The sequence below is a fragment of the Asterias amurensis genome, chromosome 1 (assembly GCF_032118995.1).
Source record: "Asterias amurensis chromosome 1, ASM3211899v1".
Lineage (NCBI taxonomy): Eukaryota > Metazoa > Echinodermata > Asteroidea > Forcipulatida > Asteriidae > Asterias > Asterias amurensis.
This window is the reverse complement of record NC_092648.1, coordinates 6,381,362-6,404,139: the sequence shown is the minus strand read 5'-3', so window position 1 is coordinate 6,404,139 and position 22,778 is coordinate 6,381,362. Positions and strand designations below refer to the sequence as shown.

The 22,778-nt window shown below is 41.0% G+C and overlaps 1 protein-coding gene across 1 annotated transcript in view; it reads right to left on the bottom strand.

Annotated features, from left to right (window-relative positions):
* The window catches only part of LOC139944270 (uncharacterized), a 44,988-nt gene extending 23,772 nt beyond the window's left edge, over positions 1–21,216 (bottom strand). The window contains exons 1-3 of the mRNA XM_071941259.1: positions 21,176–21,216; positions 1,344–1,498; positions 120–249 (exon numbers count right to left, since the gene is read on the bottom strand). Of these exons, the coding sequence (XP_071797360.1) occupies positions 120–249; positions 1,344–1,457 (244 nt within the window). The 5' untranslated portion in view covers positions 1,458–1,498; positions 21,176–21,216. The remainder of the gene's footprint in view (positions 1–119; positions 250–1,343; positions 1,499–21,175) is intronic.
* Between the last annotated feature and the right edge of the window lie 1,562 nt (positions 21,217–22,778).

Here is a 22,778-nt window from a genome sequence, read left to right as displayed (position 1 = left end):
AGGGGCTATACGGCTGAACAGCATTTAGTAAAACTTAGAAAAAGAAAAAAATCCAGTTCAAATGGTCAGGAAAACTAATCAATTACTCTGTAAATTTACTACAGAGTAAAAAAACTCACCAATTCTTATTTTTGATTTTTTTAAAATAGTGTATTCTTTTTCCTGAACTTCGACCCACTCCTTCCACTCTTCATCAAAGTATTTGAAGATGTAAGACCCGTCTGGCTTTTGCAAAACATCTGGGAATACCTGCATTTAAATTGTAAACAAAAAACAGTATGTCATAAGTATTGTGTCCTTTTGCTCGCCTTTTACCCATAAAGAAGAAGGCCTTTGAAAAATGTGTAGTCAAATGCAAAATCCACAAATAGTTAGAATCAATAAAATGTCAGAAATGTCATTTATTAATTATAAAATCTGGAAAACCACGACTTAAATACAAGATCAGGTATTCTTCAATTTCTCAAAACAAAACTCTATCCTTTTACTAGGCTATAAACTCTGCTGGATTGCCCACCTTCCATCACTAATTAATTTAATCCATGTTTTTTGGTTTTATAAATAATGAAATGCACAAGTAACTGTTATTTCAGCCAAGTATAAACCGTGTATTATCTTTGTTTTACAAAAAGAGTGACCTTGTACATTCAAGGGTCTCACTTTCTTCCATTCAATGCCACTGGGCTGTGTAAAATAAAATCATGCCTGCAGGAAGTCAATCTGGCTGGGCTCGTTTTCACTAATAACTAAAAATACGTTATATTAATGGTTCATATTCAGATGAGTTGTCAACATTGCCATGTGTTTTGTATTGTGACATCACACTTTACTTTGCAATAAAAAGAAGCTATTAAAGATGCTATGTCAGATTTTTGGCCGATTTGACCCAAAAATTTTGATTTGTAATTCATTAGGTATTTTGATGGGGGTCGAGAAAGTTACAAGCTTTCATTTGAGCCATTGCTCGAAAAAGTCCGCCAATTATTAGTAGCAGTGAAATAAAGTGCTCAAAATTAGTTTTTGTCGGGATCCCGATAATATATCACGTGACCAATTCTTATGTGTTTTATAAGAAACGTTTAAAATTTTTGTCATGGTTCCTGACTATTAAAACTTAAAGTTAAACTTTTTTTCGTTAGAGCGGGTGATACTCTTTGAAATACCATTCACTCAAAGAAATCTTTTTTTTTATGTTTGGGGCCAAAAATCTGACATAGCATCTTTAAGAGTGATTCACACCATTTATATAGGTTCACACTTCTTTGGGGAAACGGCCTCTATTCTAGCTATGTAGCTCTACAGACAGGCATGGTCCACTATACAGTCAATAGCCTACACAGTACCTGTTTAGCGATCTTATCAAGAACCATCCTTGCACCCTTCGGCACCTCGGCCTTTCTGGGGCCCAGCATAAAAAGGACGTCTACCATCGTTGGCTTTTGTTCATCGGATGACATTATTAATTTCTGGCAACAGGACGTGAGGAAGAGTTCAGGAACTGTATGAGCATGAGCAGAGATGAGAAATAACAATAACATTGACACGTGTACGTACGTACGTACCTACATAAAAATAGTTGCCATCGAACGTTCATTTTGGCACGCCCTCAAGCGGCGATCGAATGACCTTTATGGTTTTTAATGAAATTATGTTTCTGGTTTCAGGTGTCTGCATTATATTTTTAGGAAGAGTTTTGTTTCATGTTTTTTTTTAATTTTTATTAATATTAATCATCTGTACCATTATAGTCCAAATTGAACTGGAATCTCAGCCACATACAATAATAGTATAGTTTTGAAAAATAAATCGGGTCGTATACTGGTCGGACTCAGAGCTTTTCCAAGCAGCCTATCATGGTGCAAGATGCATCGGAGTCTGAATCCATACCCAAAGCAAAGGCCATATTGGTCAAACTAGGTCTAGCACTAGCACTAGCACGCTGCATGAGAGCCATCTGCCTGCTGGTCAACTGATATAATTGCGACTAATGATTCCTAACGACTTAGGCCTAGGCCTAATCATTTGTTTTAGTGGCTACCTACCCTTCGTTAACGTCAGAAATCATATGCCGTTCACTGCGTGAGTGTCACTCGTAAGCCTACACTAAACAAAAAATCGCGAAGACCGCGTGTACATGTACGACAACCTACTTTTGGGATGTCGTCATCCCGAGATAAATTATCACAGCAAGACGACATCCCGCGACAAATTATCACAGGAAGACGACATCCTGCTTTTAGGATGTCGACATCCTGCGATAAATTATCACAGAAAGACGACCTCCTGCTTTTAGGATGACGTCATCCCGAGATAAATTATCACAGGAAGACGACATCCTGCTTTTAGGATGTCGTCATGCGGAGATAAATTATCACAGGAAGACGACATCCTGCTTTTAGGATGTCGTCATGCCGAGATAAATTATCACAGGAAGACGACATCCTGCTTTTAGGATGACGTCATCCCGAGATAAATTATCACAGGAAGACGACATCCTGCTTTTAGGATGACGTCATCCCGAGATAAATTATCACAGGAAGACGACATCCTGCTTTTAGGATGACGTCATGCTGAGTTAAATTATCACAGGAAACCACATCCTGCTTTTAGGATGACGTCATCCCGAGATAAATTATCACAGGAAGCTTAACCGCAATACTAAGATAATTTATCGTTGAAACATGGAAAAAAGCACGATAATTTACGGAGCTCAAATATATTTTTCTAAGTAACCCGGATTTCAAAGATTAAGTATCTCAGTAACCCGGGATACAATGATTAGGTATCTCAGTAACCCGGAATACAATGATTTAGAGGCTTTCTAGGCGGCTGATCGCCAGCGTGGGGTAACTCGCTAAATGGCAAGAGTTATCGTACCAGAACAAGACGAAGAATGGGAGCCAAATAAAGAAACTAAAGACATACACGACAAGATTCTCTCACTGTCTGATGAACTTGGCGCTCTAACCAAGGCTTTAAATAACATGTCCAGTGGGCATAAAGAGGGTGCTGGGTTTACCCAGACCGATAGAGTGACGTCATCACCGGCATATGGTCAACGCAACCAAGCAACGAACCAGTACAGGCAAGATGGACCGAACTGGAGGCACCATGAAAGAAACAATAGAGGACCCCCTGCATGTTGGAATTGCAACGAATTGGTACATTTTGCGCGTGAGTGTCCGCACCCCAGGCAGAATTCTTACAGATACAACAATAATTAGGGCCAACAAGCAACGCAGCAGGGAAACGGACAGCAGCCGATTTCGAGGTCCAACGGTCGGCTGGGAAACTAAGGACAGACGGACCAAAAGAAAGCAAACCCCCATCAGTAAAGCGTGCAGTAATTAATCAAGGCATAGAAGTAACTGTTCGAGTTTAAGGCGTTCAAGTAAACTTTCTAGTGGATACTGGGGCAAGCTTGACTATCATCCGCCCAGATATGTATTACAGGATTTCCGAAAGTTCAAGACCAAGACAAGATTCGACTAACATCAAAGTAGCCATGGCCAATGGAGAACTCGCCCCTTGTTTGGGACAAGGACGACTCAAACTAGAATTTCAAGTTAAAGAACAAAGTAAAGTAATAAGTCAAGACGTATACCTATCTGACATCGAGCCTAAAGGGAATTCTGGGCTACGACTTCCTTGAAACGTACTACTGTACACTGAATTTGGGAAGAGGGGAAATGCAGATTGGAGGACAGCAGGTGGAATGTCACGTTTACCGGGCGTCTGCTGAAAAGTGAACCCGAGTGATATAGCCGACCGAACTATTACAATCAAAGCAGGAGAAGAGATATTGCTACCTGGCAAGCTGAAACACCGAAATAGAAATTCAAAGTTTGGCATTGTTGAACCTGAGCCGAGATTCGTCAGAAATCACGAGGTCATGGTTGCCAAAACCTTGGTTGATGTCCAACAAGAATTGGTACCGATCAGAGTCCTTAATCTTAAATATGAAGCCATAATTGTCTATCAGGGTGCAGTGTTAGCCACGTGTGAACCTGTCGAGAGTGATGAAATCGTACAAGAAAAAGAGGGACGTCGTGTAACTATATTACAAGAGCACAAGCAAGCGTCGGGACAAAAAATTCCAGAGCATTTGACCGAATTATTCAAGACCAGTGGTGAAAGGCTAAATCCAAGTCAACAGATGCAATTATCAAGAGTCTTTACGACGTTTCAAGATGTTTTTGCAAAAGACTCAAGTGATCTGGGAAAGACCTCAATTGTCAAGCACGAGATAAATACTGGTGAGGCACGTCCGATCAGACAACCATCCAGGAGACTCCCAATACATCAAAGAGATGTAGCAAAAGAAGAAATCGACAAGATGTTAAAGCGATTGATTGAACTATCATCAAGCCCCTGGGCTTCGCCCATCGTTTTAGTCAAGAAAAATATGGATCGACAAGATTTTGTGTGGACTACCGAAAACTAAATGCCTCAACTATCAAAGACTCATATCCTTTACCGAGAATTGACGACTCACTGGACACACTATCCAGGTCTCAGTGGTTCTCAACGCTGGATTTGGCAAGTGGGTACTGGCAGGTGGAGATGGCACAGAAAGATAAGGAGAAAACGGCTTTCATTACCAAAGAGGGGCTATTCGAATTAAAGGTGATGCCCTTTGGTTTATGCAATGCGCTCTGAAGCTTTGAACGCCTGATGGAACGAGTGCTCTCCGGACTTCAATGGCAGACCTGCTTACTCTACATTGATGACGTCATCGTCCATGGAAATCATTTTCAAGCAGCCCTTCAAAGATTACAAGAAGTACTGACGCAGGAGAGAGTGACTTTTTTGGGACATGTCGAGAAGACGCAAATTAATTTTGTGTGGACAAAGAAATGTGAAGATGCATTTCAACGACTCAAGAGGGATCTGACAACCACTCCAATACTGGTGTACCCTTCGAGTGATGAAACCTTCATCTTAGACACAGATGCAAGTAATCAAGGAGTAGGGGCAGTGTTATCACAAGTTCAAGACGGAAATGAGAAAGTCATCGCATGCTACAGCAGATCCTTGGCTAAAGCAGAGAGACAATACTGAGTGTAACAAGAAAGGAATCACTCGCAGTGGTTGCGTCCACCAAATATTTTCATCACTACTTGTATGGCAGGAAATTTCTCATCCGGACAGATCATGGAGCACTTCGGTGGCTAATGAATTTCAAGAACCAGGAAGGACAAATGGCAAGATGGTTGGAATTTATGAGAACATATGATTTCGATATCCAACATCGTCCTGGTAAGCAGCATGGGAACGCTGACGGTCTGTCAAGAAAAAAACTTGTGCCAATGAATGCAAACAGTGTGACAAGACGGAGAAATACAGCACAGCACACGAAATAAAGTACAGCATGAGAAAGCCCCGACAGCATAAAAGAACAACAGAAGAACAGAGATTGCTGATCAACCATTTTGTGGAATCGTCACGACAAGTGCTCAAGAGCGAACAAATGAAAGAAACAACAACGAGGAACAGTTTATAACGGAAGAAGAACTTAAAGACGCACAAAGAAAAGACAAGTGTATGCAAGATACTTCAATGGAAGGAAACTTCAGCCGAGTGACCACGGTGGGCTGATGTTTCACCTGAAAGTGCAGAAGTAAAGAGCTACTGGGCACAATGGGAAAGATTGCACATTCGGGACCGCGTCCTACGCCGATGATGGGAAACCGTAGCTAGCGATATCATCAAGTGGCAGATTGTTCTTCCAAAGAGTTTAAGGAAGACTCTTGTAACAAGATTACATAGCGACAAAGGATGTGGTCATCACGGACAAAACAAGACAAGGGGCAGAGTCAGAAACAGGTATTACTGGAACAGATGGCAACGAGATGTGAATCTCATCGTCTCAACATGCGACAAGTGTGCATCCAGAAAGTCTCCAAACAAGACCCGCCGAGGCCCAATGAAAACCTATAACGTAGGAGTACGCATGGACAGAGAAGCTATGCATGTTTTGGGTTCACTACCCCAGACTGATCGAGACAACCGATATTTTTTGGTTATAGGTGACTACTTGACAAAGTGGACCGAGGCCTATGCAATACCGAATCAAGAAGCCGCTACCATAGCAACAGTTTTTGTTGAACAGTTCGTCTGCAGATATGGCGTCCCGATGCAGCTCCATACAGATCAAGGGAGAAACTTCGAGTCTCACCTTTTCAAAGAAATATGCAATCTTTTGGGCATTGATAAAACAAGAACATCGGCACTGCATTCTCAATCGGACGAGATGATAGAGGGGGCGAACAGAACTATTGAAGGGATGCTATCCATGTTTGTAGACAATAACCAGAGAGACTGGGATATCTATTTGCCATATGTCATGATGGTTTATAGATCTGCTGATCACGAAACAACCGGCTACACACCCAATGAGATGATGATGGGAAGAGAGGCAACACTGCCGGTCGATTTACTAATGGAGAGACCGAAAGATGACCAGCAAGAAAAACAAATTGAATTATGTCGCTCGTCGCCAGGAATGTATGGAGCAAGTCCATCAATACGCACGAGAACACCTTCAAATTGCAAGTGACAGACAGAAACGCAACTATGACCACAAAGCAGACCATGGATACAGCAAAGGAGACATAGTATGGCTGTACAACCCAAAACGAAAACGAGGTCATTGCCCCAAGTTCCAATTACCGTGGGATGGACCATTTGTGGTAACAACGTGTATAGTATGAGTGACGTCACCTACCGAATTCAGAAAGGAGCGAAGGGAAAGCCAAGAATTGTACACTACAACAGACTGAAACCTTACACTGGAGAGAATGCGCCAACGTGGTATCAAGACACGGCAAGGGCACGAACTCCAGCAACGGTGGATGCTGAAAATGGTAAAGAATGACGACAAGATACTCGTGACAATCAACATCAAGATAAAGAAACCATGGAGGTGACGGAAAAGACTGATGAAAGTGAAAGTCTAAGTCAAGACAGAGAAACCATGGAGACGACGGCGGAGACAAATAAAGAGAAGCTATGCCAGCAGAGAGACCAGTTGGACAACCTCGAGAAAAATGAGGGACTGGAACAAGACAATTGCGAGGCGCGTCGCAGTCACAGAGAGAGACGGCCACCAGCAAGATATGGAGACAGATAAAGAGAAAATACAAGGCCTTTGATAATGCAAAAGAAGTTTTTAAAAGATGGAAAAACACGTAAACAAAGAGAGATGAACTCAAGAATAAAGGGCTGGAGTGAAAAGAGCCCGCAGAGAATTAATCAAGACTATTGCAAAGATTGGGACGACTGCAAAGGCAAAGGAGGAAACAGAGCACAAAGATGACGCCAAGACGGCTGATGCAGCAAGGATGATTAATAAGCGACAAAAGACTTTGGGAGAAACAACTGATCACTGTTTCAAAAGCCCAAGAGGATATTTTGTTTTTAGCGGTTATCATCAAAAGCAAGCCTCTTCAAGACGTCAGTATGCCCAACACCTTCGACCTGAGTAGAGCCCTAATCAAGTTATGCTGGATGTTGTATACTACTCGTGCTTGGATGCAACGCGCACGCACGGAGTGAGTGGATATTATGGAGGGCGCCCTCATAACTTTTTGCGGAGAGACCGCAAGTTATTGATCCAGTATAGATGCAGTGTAAAATTATAAAGAAAAAGCAGAGAAAACTAACAACAGTAAATTTGGTACTAGTTTTGTTCATCTCTATAGATCATGTCTGTGGTTCTGACTGGTTATATCTAGTTTGGGAAATGCCGCCCCTTGGTACTTCCGAATTAACACCAATAGTTTTTTATCATGGAATTGGTTTCATCTAAAATGATCATAGAGAAAACAGAGCTTTTTTTCATTGTGGGTCCCTTATCAGTAGCTTATCAAGCAACTGGTAAGAAAAGATTGATTCTAGATTTAAGAAGACTGAACAAATTCGTTCAGAAACTTCAAACTAGACGATTGTAAAATAAGGTTGCAATTTCTTTCACAAGATTCTCTAGTGTTCTAATTCGACTAATTCTGGTTGCCAATATATCGAAACTTCACCTAATGATGCAAAGTAATTTTTCATGGTTGTACCACCAGTAGTTTTATGCTGTTCCCGATCATATGATACATAATAATGCGAAAAAGCTGACATGTTTATTTCCTTGGTGGCTATCTCCTGTTTTTCTGCCGATTTTGTGGTCTAGTTACTTAACTTGGATTAAGTAGTGTATTGAGTGAAAGGCCCGAATGCTTTAGAACAACAAAGAACAAAGAATTCCTTACTATAGGGTCTTCAGTTTTCAATGATTTAGTTTCGTCCTATACAAATAGATTGTACTCAACATGTCTTTCTTACTGTAAAACCTTTAAGATAAGTTACTCTCAACCCCTTTTGGTCAAACTTCCCAAAATGTCTTACTAAAGTGAAGAAACAAATTTTCAACGTAGCTGTTAGCCAAGACCCCTGGCACATTAAATGGCACTTGCACTTGTATAACTGTAGAAATCGTTTTCAATTATTTGAAAGAATTAAAATTGATATAAAACTTTCAATTTAAAGCTAAATCGTCGCAGCTTATCTTGTTCACAAGAAAAACAGTGCCAAACTATTAAACCCTCTTAGCCTCTGCCATAAAATAGATACATCAGTTCTGTATTCACCATCGGTACAAAATATTACATGTATAAACAACACTAGTCAACTCCACAATCTCTCAATGCAAACAGAACCAAATTTCTCTTGACCAGTATAAACAAAGTAGTTGACAAATTTGGGGTCCGATTAGCCTTTTGTATCTCAGAATAGCGTGTTATGTTTCATTGGAATTGCCATCACTTTTTAGACATGAAATGACACAACTTTAAAGCCAGCCATATTTCGGAAGAGAAAAAAGAAAAAAAAGAAAAACAAAATGCCAAAAAGAAATGGGCGATCCATTCTTTATCCCTGTATCAAAAATGGACATCTTCAGAGATGGTTCAATAACAGTCATTTCTGAGTGCTGATAATATTACTCTCCAGCTTTCATCCCAAAGTTATACCCTTCAAAATGCAATGCAAATGGGAGAAGATGTATTTGTGTCTACGGCAGTCCCTCACCGTGCAAAACAGCATGCATGTGTACCTCAGTTTAGAAAATAGTAACACTAAACCCGGATGCTTGTATTCTTACGAACCATTAAGAATAAGTATTGGAGTTACTATAACTTGAAAATAATCGTATAACATTACACTTTAACAAGTTTTATCTTCAAGAACGATACGTCATAGTCTAGGCGATTGGTGAAAAAATGCTCAGAATGTGATAAAAGCATGAAACTTGGCACAAATGATCATAACAACATTCTCAACATTTCCAGAGGTGGAGCCACTGAGAATTGTATCCAGCATAGTAACGGTTGCTATGTTACATATTTCCCATAGCAACTAACACAAAACATGCCCACAGGCAATTTGAAAATACAAATTTAAATTTTTTATTCATGTTTATCTTTACCCATCATGTTAACATCAATCTGGAGCAATTGGCAAATACAATAGGCTTAACATGGCTGCTAGGCAACATATTATCCTTAGCGACTAAGTTTTACATAGCAACCAGCACAAAAACTGCCCACAGACAAATTTAACCTAAATATTTCGTTGTTTTATTTAAATTCAACCTAACCTCTCATGTTAACATCAATCTGGAGCGATTGGCAAAAACAGAAGGCTTAACATGGTTGCTAGGCAACACAATTTCCTTAGCAACCAGTACATAGGATGTGCAACCAGTTCATAGGATGTCTATACATACTATTTTTTCACAACGATTATTATGCAATAAGCATTTTCAATATTTAAAAAAAAATTCCTTAGATGCTTACTTCACTCATGATAAAAATGTTACTATAGATTACTATAGGCAACATGTACATGTTGGTATCAACACGCCAGTCTAATAGCAGACATCATCCATCGACACTATGCCACCCCTTTTTGCTGAGGCGACCACACCCCTCAATGACGGGTCACTGCTTTGAATTTATTCAAGCAGCCGTGCATACAATTGTCAACCCTTAGCCAGATTCCAGTTATAACTGTTTATCAGCCCCGTTTGTCAAGATGAGAGCAGTACTTTGTCTATAATGAGGCTGTGTGGTGAGGACTACATGTACTTTGTCCTACGTCTTGAGGACGTCAACAGATGACTTTTAACAAAGTCTTTGGTCATTGATTTGAAGATAGTGGTTGGTGGGAAACTCTCGGGGAGGCAGAAGTGGCAGCCCCTGACATTGTGGAATCGATCTTGAAGGTATCCCATGTCTCCTGTACCCAACATGCCCAACAAGCCCACATGTCTTGAACTGAAACTACTTGTGTGTGTGCGTTCATTGTGTACGGCTGACTTTGAGTTGTACGACTCTTAACCAGTGCACCTATTGTCAGTCCACTAATAGGAGATATGTGTAACCTTGATGTGAACCAATACTGATGCTGCCCAATAATTAAATTGACACAGGTGGATGTCGAAGCTCCATTGAAGGTCTAGTAACGCAGGGGCATAGGTCAGTCTTCCCAAAAGTGCATTTTTTCTTAGCAAGCATGTATGTTGCAGTTCCCTCAACCAGCTCCCTGCTCACTTCTAGTCCCAAGCCAAAGACACACCAAAGTACTGTCATATCAAGCCCTCTGCATCCTCCTGCCCTCGTTTTTTCGGTCAACTCAAGATGCACAATGCTTATGTTTTTCTCTGCCCCAACGTTGCATCCAGGGAGGGGGTTCACCAACTTATAACATAGCCAGTTGTCTCACCACTGTCTCACCAACATCAGACGTCTCAAGTCTCACCCTTAGTGGGCCTCACCCATCACCATATCACCAACTGGCAGATCGTCAACACCATAAGGACACTCAACTCAGTCAACTCGACATTCTTGTAAGTTTTGAGGAAGTCTCTCTCTTCACCAATATACGAGAAAAGCTATATATAGGCTGTCACTCGCTAACGAGTAAGACTATCGGGGGGTTGAGTTTCGAAGTTTGAGTTGGCAAGACTTCTCATGCGAGTATAGGCCAATCCTGGCAGATGTTTGGCGGCCACAGTATCTGCATTGGAGGGATGCATCCTCGGGATAAACCGCTCTCTTGTGACGCCGAATCCTCCTAGTCTCTGCAGCTTCTGCTCTGGCATCCTCAGCTGACGCAGCCCTACTCTTGGTGAGTGAACGCCATGTGGGCCTCTCCTTGGCCATGTCTTCCCCGGTGTTGGTTGGAATGCCAGCTGCTTGGAGATTCAGACGTTTCAGACAATCCTTGAAACGAAGTTGAGGGCGGCCTCTGTGACGAACCCCTTCCACCAGTTCTCCGTAGAATATCTGCATGATCTGTCTGACACTCTGCACCCCGCATGGCACGGGTGATGCATATGTCATGAAGGTCACCTCTCCTAGTTAAAACATAATCTAGAAGATGCCAGGATTTAGAACGAGGGTGTTTCCAGGAGTGGAACCATTTGTCTGGCATATTGAAGAATGTGTTGGTGACTGCTAGGTGGAACTCTTTGCAAAAGGAAAGAAGCACCACACCGTTAGAGTTGATATTTCCTCTCCCAAAACTGCCAAGTGCTCCCGCCCAGGTAGTGTTATCAGAGCCAACCCGTGCGTTGAAATCACCCAAACAGATGACTTTGTCGTGGAGTGGGATGCCTCGCAACAACCGAGAGAGATCTTCATAAAACTGCTGTTTAGAGTCCTCGCTGCTGGGAAGTGTTGGGTCATAAGCACTAATAATATGAAGATGAAGGGGAGTTTTGTCGTTTATTTTGATCTTTAATATCGTCAGCCTGTCTGAGATTGCCTTTGGGAAGGTAGTTAGGTTTCTGGCTATGCTGTTTGCGATTGCAAGACCAACACCTGCTTCTCGCCTCATTCCAACTTCTCTTCCCGACCAGAACAAAGTATAGTTGTTTTCTTTGAGCTCGCCTGACCCAGCTAGACGAGTTTCCTGAAGTGCTGCAATGTCTATGGAGTACCGAGAGAGCTCTCTGTTGAGAAGGGCTGTACGTCTCCAGGGTCTAGTTTCAGAATCTAAGAGAGTTTGAACACAGGTTCCTAGGATTAACCGTTTAGTTAAAACTTGATTTCGTTTTCCTTTCTGTGTATTCTTCCCACAAGTTGGAGTCCCGCTGGCCGTGGCCTGCCAGCCAGGAAAAAGGGCGGACGAGCTTTTTTTACCCCGCCTTTTATTGGGGCGTCCCCTGATTGGGGCAGGCGGTGCCTGGTCAATTGGGAAAGACCTCACACACACGTCGTCCTCCAGATGCGTAAGGCCATCACTCCCAAGCCGCTCATGTGTAGAGATCTGTACTACCAGCTTCCAGCTGCTCAAGCCTGCCAGCACCGCCAGAGTCTTCATCGCCATGAGACTTGAAACCTCTCCTCACCTCAGCCTGATCCCGAAGGCCTGCGCCATGTGTTTATAGTGCAGCATAAAAACACTTCATTGTCTTCATCAATGACATTTCCAGCAGCAGCTGACCACCATACTGATACACACCAGCGCAAACGAATCCAGCCAGCAGACAACTCCAAAGCATCAACGATCAACAATCAACATATTGGATGCTTGGAAACTTTCTGCCCAATTGTGCTTTATAATACTTTGCTGGTCGAGACCACACCGACTCGTTTCGGAGCCAAGCCCTTTTCACACTACTCTATTCCCCGGGGTTTTGCCCCAAGGGATTAACGGCCGGCCTTTTCACACTATGGTTGCTTTTTCCTCAGTCTGCCCTAGTCTGCCTACCGCTGCAAATGGGCAAACCTTGGTGAAAAGCCACCCCTGCTCCAACTGCTCTGGAGCAGGGATAAGCCGTAAAATCCTGGGTTGTTCTTTAAACATGCAACCGGAACCACATGGAATACACAGTGTGAAAGTGAGATGGGGTCATCGCAGGGTAAAACAAGTCCCGGGGCATCCTGGGGCTGTTTCACACAGGGATAAGATATACATTGTATAGTGTGAAAGGGCCAAAGGGCTATACTTCACTGTTAAGTGTTATTTATTATCAATTCTTTTTGATACCTTTGATTTAGTACGTAGCAACAATGTTTGGATTCCATGTAGGCTTAAGGTGTAAAATACCATTGCTCTCCTGGTATAAGGTAAACATTTCTTTTCAGTATTAGAATAAATGAGTTAAGTGAAAGTGAAACCTGTGTTCACAGGCAGTCTTCTTTGTAAACTCGGATGGTTGCTATGGTAAAAATGTTACTAAGCAACTAAATATTAAATTTTTTGTTTTGTATAACAATTATGACAACCTTAAAAATTATTTTACCCATTAATTATTCTCTTCTCTAGACCAAGAGGCAATGTGAAATAGAAGCAACATTCTAACAAACAGTGGATAGACTACTTGTTCTGTTTATCCATTCCCTAGCAACAAAACAATTGTTTCTTTTGTTTTCTGGTGACACTTACAGTATTGTTTTGTCTCCTGATGACACTGACTGTCTTTGAAACATGTCCACTGATAGTTGTGGTGTTCTGGAACATGGGACAAGGCTATCCGGTTGCACTAGGGAGGCTTAAAAGCGCCGTTGCTAGGGTAAATGAGTTACCTAGCAACCGTTGCTAAGGAAAATTCCTTTTTTTTAATGGCTCCGACCCTAAAAATAATCAGTATGGGTTGAAGAATACTTGTGCCAAGTTTCATGCTTTTATCACTTTCTGAGCAATTCTTACAGTATCAGCTATGTACGATTATAGTTAATATAAAACTATAAATTCGAGAGATATCAAGAGTGTTTTCAAGTACATAAAAATTTACTTTTACCCAATGCAATCATTTAATATATAGAATAATCGGTATAATTATCAAAAGTTAAAGTCACCTGGAAATATAATTTTTTTTCTTTCAAACATAAGAGTATATGCTTACGAACAATAAAACAATTTTTTTAGTTTTAGTAATTGTTTGTCACGATTTATATGTTTAAAAAATATATAAAGTTGTTTGGGGGCTGACTCCGCCTACCCCTTTTGTGACGTCATTCAAGGCAGACTTTGCCTGCAATGCGTATAGTAAACACACGTGCAAAGTACAAGTACGTCCAAGTCGTGAGTTGGTACATTTCAAAAAGTGTTTTTTCTGCATTCAGCAGCAATACACCTGGTCGGCTTTGCCGGAAAAAAACAAAAAAAAATTTTTTGAAACGTGCAAACTCACGACTTGGTCCGTACATGTACTTTGCAATTGTGTTTACTCTACGCTTTACAGGCAAAGTCTGCCTCGATTGACGTCACGAACAGCGCCCTCTCGGGTCGGGGTCTACTCTTAAATTTGTAAATAACATAAGAACTGATTTTTTAAAACCTTAGTTAACTGTTTATTCACATTCAACTCATCAAAACACATATATTAGTGACATTAGCTTTATTTTGAAAAAATACCACTTCCAGGTGACTTTAAACAATCCGATACAGGAGGATTATAAGGAACCATCATATGAATTGTTTGGAATGAACTATAATGCGAAGTTTAATTTGAGAGAGATCCCGGTAGAAACCCGGAGGGCTTATAAAGAGCCATGATTCAAATGAATCAAGAGGTGCCACTTTACACATGATCTAGAAAACTTGATGTGATCATTATTATTATTATTATTATTATTATTATTATTATTATTATTATTATTATTATTATTATTATTATTGTTATTGTTATTGTTGCTGTTGCTGTTGCTGTTGCTGTTGCTGTTGCTGTTGCTGTTGCTGTTGCTGTTGCTGTTGCTGTTGCTGTTGCTGTTGCTGTTGCTGTTGCTGTTGCTGTTGCTGTTGCTGTTGCTGTTGCTGTTGCTGTTGCTGTTGCTGTTGCTGTTGCTGTTGCTGTTGCTGTTGCTGTTGCTGTTGCTGTTGCTGTTGCTGTTGCTGTTGCTGTTGCTGTTGCTGTTGCTGTTGCTGTTGCTGTTGCTGTTGCTGTTGCTGTTGCTGTTGCTGTTGCTGTTGCTGTTGCTGTTGCTGTTGCTGTTGCTGTTGCTGTTGCTGTTGCTGTTGCTGTTGCTGTTGCTGTTGCTGTTGCTGTTGCTGTTGCTGTTGCTGTTGCTGTTGCTGTTGCTGTTGCTGTTGCTGTTGCTGTTGCTGTTGCTGTTGCTGTTGCTGTTGCTGTTGCTGTTGCTGTTGATGTTGATGTTGCTGTTGCTGTTGCTGTTGCTGTTGCTGTTGCTGTTGCTGTTGCTGTTGCTGTTGCTGTTGCTGTTGCTGTTGCTGTTGCTGTTGCTGTTGCTGTTGCTGTTGCTGTTGCTGTTGCTGTTGCTGTTGCTGTTGCTGTTGCTGTTGCTGTTGCTGTTGCTGTTGCTGTTGCTGTTGCTGTTGCTGTTGCTGTTGCTGTTGCTGTTGCTGTTGCTGTTGCTGTTGCTGTTGCTGTTGCTGTTGCTGTTGCTGTTGCTGTTGCTGTTGCTGTTGCTGTTGCTGTTGCTGTTGCTGTTGCTGTTGCTGTTGCTGTTGCTGTTGCTGTTGCTGTTGCTGTTGCTGTTGCTGTTGCTGTTGCTGTTGCTGTTGCTGTTGCTGTTGCTGTTGCTGTTGCTGTTGCTGTTGCTGTTGCTGTTGCTGTTGCTGTTGCTGTTGCTGTTGCTGTTGCTGTTGCTGTTGCTGTTGCTGTTGCTGTTGCTGTTGCTGTTGCTGTTGCTGTTGCTGTTGCTGTTGCTGTTGCTGTTGCTGTTGCTGTTGCTGTTGCTGTTGCTGTTGCTGTTGCTGTTGCTGTTGCTGTTGCTGTTGCTGTTGCTGTTGCTGTTGCTGTTGCTGTTGCTGTTGCTGTTGCTGTTGCTGTTGCTGTTGCTGTTGCTGTTGCTGTTGCTGTTGCTGTTGCTGTTGCTGTTGCTGTTGCTGTTGCTGTTGCTGTTGCTGTTGCTGTTGCTGTTGCTGTTGCTGTTGCTGTTGCTGTTGCTGTTGCTGTTGCTGTTGCTGTTGCTGTTGCTGTTGCTGTTGCTGTTGCTGTTGCTGTTGCTGTTGCTGTTGCTGTTGCTGTTGTTGTTGTTGTTGTTGTTGTTGTTGTTGTTGTTGTTGTTGTTGTTGTTGTTGTTGTTGTTGTTGTTGTTGTTGTTGTTGTTGTTGTTGTTGTTGTTGTTGTTGTTGTTGTTAATAATAATAATAATAATAAGACTTGTAATGCGCACATATCCACCCTGCTGGGTGTTCAAGGCGCAGTAAACCAAAACAAAACAAAAACAAAAACACAACACAAAGAAAAACAGACACAACAAAATTAGTCATTGAAAACCTGTGACATAAGATAAGTTTTGAGAAGAGACTTGAATTTTGCGGTACAAAGACAAGATCGAAGATTAAGTGGTAGAGAGTTCCAGATGCGTGGCGCGGCTACAGAAAAAGACCTGTCACCCCATGAGTGTCGAGACTTGGGTTCAATGAGGAGAAGCATGGAACTTGATCGAAGATTCCTGGATGGAGTGTAAACTTGAAGCAGTTCAGAAATATAGTGGGGAGCCTTGCCATTTAGAGCTTTGTGGACAATGAGCATCAGCTTGAAGATGATTCTTTGAGAGATAGGGAGCCAGTGTAGTTGTTTCAGAATGGGGGTGATAGAACAGGATTTTCTAGACAGTGTCACAATGCGGGCAGCAGTATTTTGGAGCCGTTGAAGTCGGGAAATCTGGTTGTTAGGAAGACTGTAGAGAAGAGCATTGCCATTGTCAAGACGAGAAGTAACAAATGCGTGAATGACCTTTTCAGTGGCACTTTTGTCCAAGTACTTGCGAATCTTACCTATATTCCTGATGTGATATGATGATAAACGAACAATGTTGTTGATGTGTGGCTGAAGTGTCATCGATGAATCAAAAATAACCCCTAAGTTCCGAGCTTTCAGCGAGGGAGCTATCCGAGCATCACCGATGGAGATGTATGGCACTGAAACCTTAGTTAACTGTTGACGTGACCCAAATAAAAGGAACTCTGTCTTATCATCATTTAACTTCAGGAAGTTTTGTTGTGTCCAATGTCGAATCTCTTGGATGCATTTCTCAAGTCTTGCAATAGATGCATTGGCGTTTTCTTGAGAAGATTTAAACGTGATGTGTAGCTGAGTGTCGATTGCGTACACATGGTAATTCAGATTAAATTTGAGGATGATGTCACGAATCGGTAAAGTGTACAGCGTAAACCACTGCGGGCCGAGTACCGACCCCTGTGGCATAGAGTAGTTCAAAACAACAGGGTCGGATATTGCAGTGCCAATACATACATGCTGTGTTCTGTTGTGGAGATACGATTTGCACCATGCTAAGGCTGTGTCCTCTATGCCAAGGTGATTCTGGAGCCGAGAGAGAAGGATGTTATGATCAACAGTGTCAAAAGCAGCACTCAAGTCTAGCAGGACTAGTGCTGTAAGGTTACCATTGTCCATAGAAGAGAGAATATCGTTGCTCACACGGACTAGTGCAGCCTCGGTCCCATGGAAAGGCTTGTATGCTGACTGGAACACGTCGGACAGGTTGAAAGTATGAATGTGATCAGAAATACGTGATGACACTACTCGTTCGATGACTTTTCCAAGATATTTTAAGTTTGCAACCGGTCTGTAGTTTTTGAATATCTCCTTGTCCAGGTTTGGTTTCTTGATGAGCGGCCTGATGTAGGAAACTTTGAGGCTATCGGGGAAACAACCGGAACTGAGAGATTCGTTTACAAGCTTAGTGATGTAGGGTACAAATATATCAATGTTTTGCTTTATCATGGATGTTGATACTGGATCCAGCTCACAGGATTTTGAAGGAGATTTCATAATAACCCTTTGAATCTCAGCAACAGTGGCAGGCTCAAACACAGATAGTCTACACTCTGGTTGAAGATGTGGCAATGTCTGCGGCACGTTGTAAGGGACTGATGAAAATGATGAGCGGATGTCTGAAATCTTGGTGACAAAGAATTTCTGGAACTCATTTGCTAAGTCCTGGTCATTGTAGGTGGATGGAAGGACAGGGGTTTTGGGTTTGAGCAACAACTTACCAATTATCTTGAAGAGCTTCTTTTGATCTCCTGAGGATTATTGTACTTGAGATGAATAATGGATGATCTTTGCCTGGTCGATCAAATTCCTAACTACTTTACATAGGTTGCGATATTCTTGTCGTTGTATTGCCAATTTGCCATTTTTCCGCCACTTCCGCTCCAGTTGACGACAGATCTTTCTCGCTGTACGAATATCATCATTGAACCAGGAGACTTCAGTTCGGACCTTGACTGATCTCGTTTTCCAAGGTGCGTATTTATCCAAGATGTCACTGACTGTACTCTCATATTGGCTGACATAGGAATCCAAGCAGTCATGATCAACTTCTAGATTTGCTAAATGAGTGCCTATGTCGCGGAACACTTTGGGAGGATTCACCTGTTTCCATTGTCGGCTCTTTATAGTGACGGTTGGGACTTTGGGCTTGCACAGACTCAAGTTACACATGACTGCATAATGGTCAGATAATCCAGGTAGAATAACAAAGTTTGAGACAATTGGTGGGGAGATTTCACGAGTTATGACAAGGTCCAGGCAATGACCGAGACGATGAGTCGGCTCCTGGATATGCTGGGTGAGACCAAAAGCTTGAAGCAGATGCTTAAACTGGTTTGCATTGGTGTTATGGATGTCATCAACATGAATGTTAAAGTCACCGGTGATGATGATTTCCGATGGATGAAGCAGATATTCCAAAATCAAATTCTCAAACTCCCTTAGAAAACTTGAGAAAGTCACATGTTGGCCGTTTGAATCCCTCTCAGGTCTGTATACAATGACAAGGCGAACAGATTTAGAGTTTCCGGAAACTTCAGCATGAAGAGATTCAAAAGTTGTGTACTGGACGTCATTATTTTTCACAGAGACAGATAAAGTAGATCTGTACAGTATTGCAACTCCTCCACCAGTCTTGTGAGGTCTTGGGATGTGGTAGCCAGCAGGGGTACACTGACGACATGTTAAGTTGTCGTCTGGTCTCAGCCATGTTTCTGAAACGGCAACAAGTTCCAGATCTTTTTGCAGAACAAAATCAGCAAAATCGTCATACTTGTTACAGATGGACTGTGTGTTTAGAACACAAAGGCTGAGTTGAGATTTGGCAGTAGTCACTGGTACTGGAACAGAAGGGAGTGTAACTTCGGGTACAGGGGGATTATGAACAGTTCTACGGCGACCAGCTTTTTTACCACGATGTGTAGGTCGGTAAACAGTGCTGGGATTTACAAAAAGGCCAAGGTTCTGTAATGATAACATACAGGAAGGCAGCAGAGTTGTAGCACGTGTGGATGGGGCATAGCGGAGACTGAGAAGCTTGTTCCGTGAGTAGGAATTTGCAGGGTTTTGACTAGCTTCTGCTGAGTTTGAGTTATTTACACCTTCAGGGCCAGGATTTACAGCAATGTCACCAAAAATCACAATTTCCAAATGAAAAGTGGCTGGGGAGTTGTCATAGTAAAAAACAGGGCATTTCAGATATCTTCGATGGTGGATGAGGCCTAGATGTGTCTTTGGCAGAATGCAAGCACCAGACACAATTGATGCTGATGGAACAAAGCTGATCACAGATGAGTCAGTACAGTACAATGGTCTAGCAAGCAGGGAGAGAATGAAAAGGATACTTACCTCCATTGTCCCCAGATGGGCGAACAATGTCCATGGACTAGGTGGATGACTGCACAGGATGCAGCCACCTAAGTGTGTGTAAGCTTTATACACCAGAATTCTCAGCTGAGACAGTGAAAATTTCTAACAGAAAAACACTATTTTCACAATTCAGATGACTCCAGGATACACAGAAAAAGTCCTGTAGATTCCAGGTGTAGTAACAAATCCAGTTGTATAAGAATAAGAACACAAATTGAGCAATATACTAAGAAATTATTATTATTACTATTACTATTACTATTACTGTTACTGTTACTGTTACTGTTACTGTTACTGTTACTGTTACTGTTACTGTTACTGTTACTGTTACTGTTACTGTTACTGTTACTGTTACTGTTACTGTTACTGTTACTGTTACTGTTACTGTTACTGTTACTGTTACTGTTACTGTTACTGTTACTGTTACTGTTACTGTTACTGTTACTGTTACTGTTACTGTTACTGTTACTGTTACTGTTACTGTTACTGTTACTGTTACTGTTACTGTTACTGTTACTGTTACTGTTACTGTTACTGTTACTGTTACTGTTACTGTTACTGTTACTGTTACTGTTACTGTTACTGTTACTGTTACTGTTACTGTTACTGTTACTGTTACTGTTACTGTTACTGTTACTGTTACTGTTACTGTTACTGTTACTGTTACTGTTACTGTTATTGTTATTGTTATTGTTATTGTTATTGTTATTGTTATTGTTATTATTAAAGTTATTATTATTATTATTATTATTATTATTATTATTATTATTATTATTATTATTATTATTATTATTATTATTATTAAATAGAGTTAAACAATCAATGAAGCAAGAGAGTTGGCAAAGGAAAGAAAGGAACACTTTACACATGATACAAAAAACTTGATTTAATCATTGTTAATATTATTATTATAATTGTCACGGACAGAGGTAGGGTGGTGTGACCCTAGTGTTGTAGTGGTCCGACAACTTGTTTAAAAGTAGGACGCCGACTCACAGAGATCAGAAAATTCAAATAAAGCAAATCAAAACAAAATCAATTCTGGACTATAAAATGGTTTGGATTTATTTCCAAGTTCACAAAGCTGACAAAAAAGTATAGCTTTATCTTACTACTAGATCGATCCAATCAATTAAAATATCCGACCAAATATCCGATCAAACATCCGACTTAAATATATATCAATATCCAGTCAATATCCAGCTTAATGTAATAATAATCATAATCACAATAATCCCTGAGCACTACCGTAACCAAACAGCCAACCACTCGTCACGAACTGGTAAACAAAACAGAGCATCACTATCAGTTGAATGAGACAGCGCACAGCCGCCGTGTGTCAGACAATCCTCATGTAAAAGTTTGCCACACACAAAAGTTTCTGACAATGGAGTCAAAACTACACACAGAAATAACGATTTTCCAATATGCACACTGCGATGAATTATCGTTACAAGTGATCTATAACCCGCAATGAAATGATGTAGTAACATTTTGGATACTGACAATGAATATTAGCGGAGAAAAATAAGAGATTTTACTCACATAAAAATCAGCAGTCTGACGCTCGTCAACCCAGAGCAAGAATTGAGTGGGAATGATGTCGGTTCTGGCCAGCGCACACACACTAAAAATTACTACGCCGCTTACTTATTATTAAGGAAATCGGTTTGTTTCCCATGACAGCAGAGCAATACTATTAACCTAGATAACATAATATTAGGAAACACCCAAGACAATTACTTTGATTTTAAATCAATACAATGTTTAAGACTAATTTATAGACGGACTACATTTTCCCAAGTGAATGTGGACGACCTGTGACCTGCGGTTTAGCTACATGGAAGTGAGCCACATATATTATGCTAATGCGGGAAAGGCGGTCAGGTTTCGACACAGGCTTTTCTGTGTTGGCCCGTACTCACGCAGTACTGTACACACATGTACATGTATTGTAATGGAACAAATTTGCGCACAGGGCTATGCATTAAAGGACTATACCGTCACATAATTAGGGCCAACAGCCCGGAACACCTCTTATTTTTGTTCGGTTTTTTTTATTAGGTGTTCGGGCCAACAGCCCGGAACACCTCTTATTTTTGTTCATTTTTTTTTTCTTTTTCTTCATACTTCTTCTTCTTCTTCTTCTTCTTCTCAGCGTCCCTTGTCCGCTAACAAAAGCGCCTTTCCAAAACTTTATTAGGAGAAGAAGCCGTGTGAGTTACGTCATGATGACGTCATCAATTCTTGATTTATGAATATTCAAAGTTTATTAATTCAAAAAAAAATCATAACTTTTGATCTACATGAGGGATTCTTACAATCGAAACATCATCGGAATCGTCTTTGAAAACTCCGTAAACGCCCCACAGACATAACCCCATTTTGATGTTGTCTTCCGGCTCAAAAGAGAGGTTGAAAATTTTAAAATTCACGTCTAAGAACAACGTAAATCCCCATTGGTATGTGCATAAACATTACACGTAAGCATACACACAACGTGTAGTGTATTAGCGGTGCAGCAGAGTCACGCTCCAGTGATCATCCATTTCCTAAGTTCATATTTCCTAAACTACATAAGCGTTTTTGACAATCTATATATCATATGAAAGGGCTTTACGTACTTTACAGAAATGGATATGTTTGTGAACTTTCGTTGACCTTTTGACCTGTTAAAACCGGAAGTGACTGTGAAATGATTTGAAAGGGCGTTGTTTGTTGCCTTTTAGGTTGAAATATACATCCTTTGATGCTTTACCATCACAGCATACATTTCTGGCAAAGGTCTGGTTTAAAACAAATATTACCGATGACGTCACCAAACATACACTTTTACAAGATGACGTAATCATGTTGTTTTGACAGTTTTTGCAATTTGAATCATTTATTACAAATCTTGAGAACAAAGCAAGGTGTGTTATTTGTTTTTTACTCCAGGCTTTTACTCCCGGAAACCGAACACCTTGAGTTTGTTCACAAACTCTCAATCTCTAGTTATTATTATTATTAAATAATGTTAAACAACCCGATACAGGCGGCTTACAAGGAACCATAATATATGACTTGTTTGGAATGAACTATATTGCGAAGGTTATTTGAGAGAGATCCCGGTAGAAACCCGGAGGGCTTAAAGAGCCATGATTCAAAT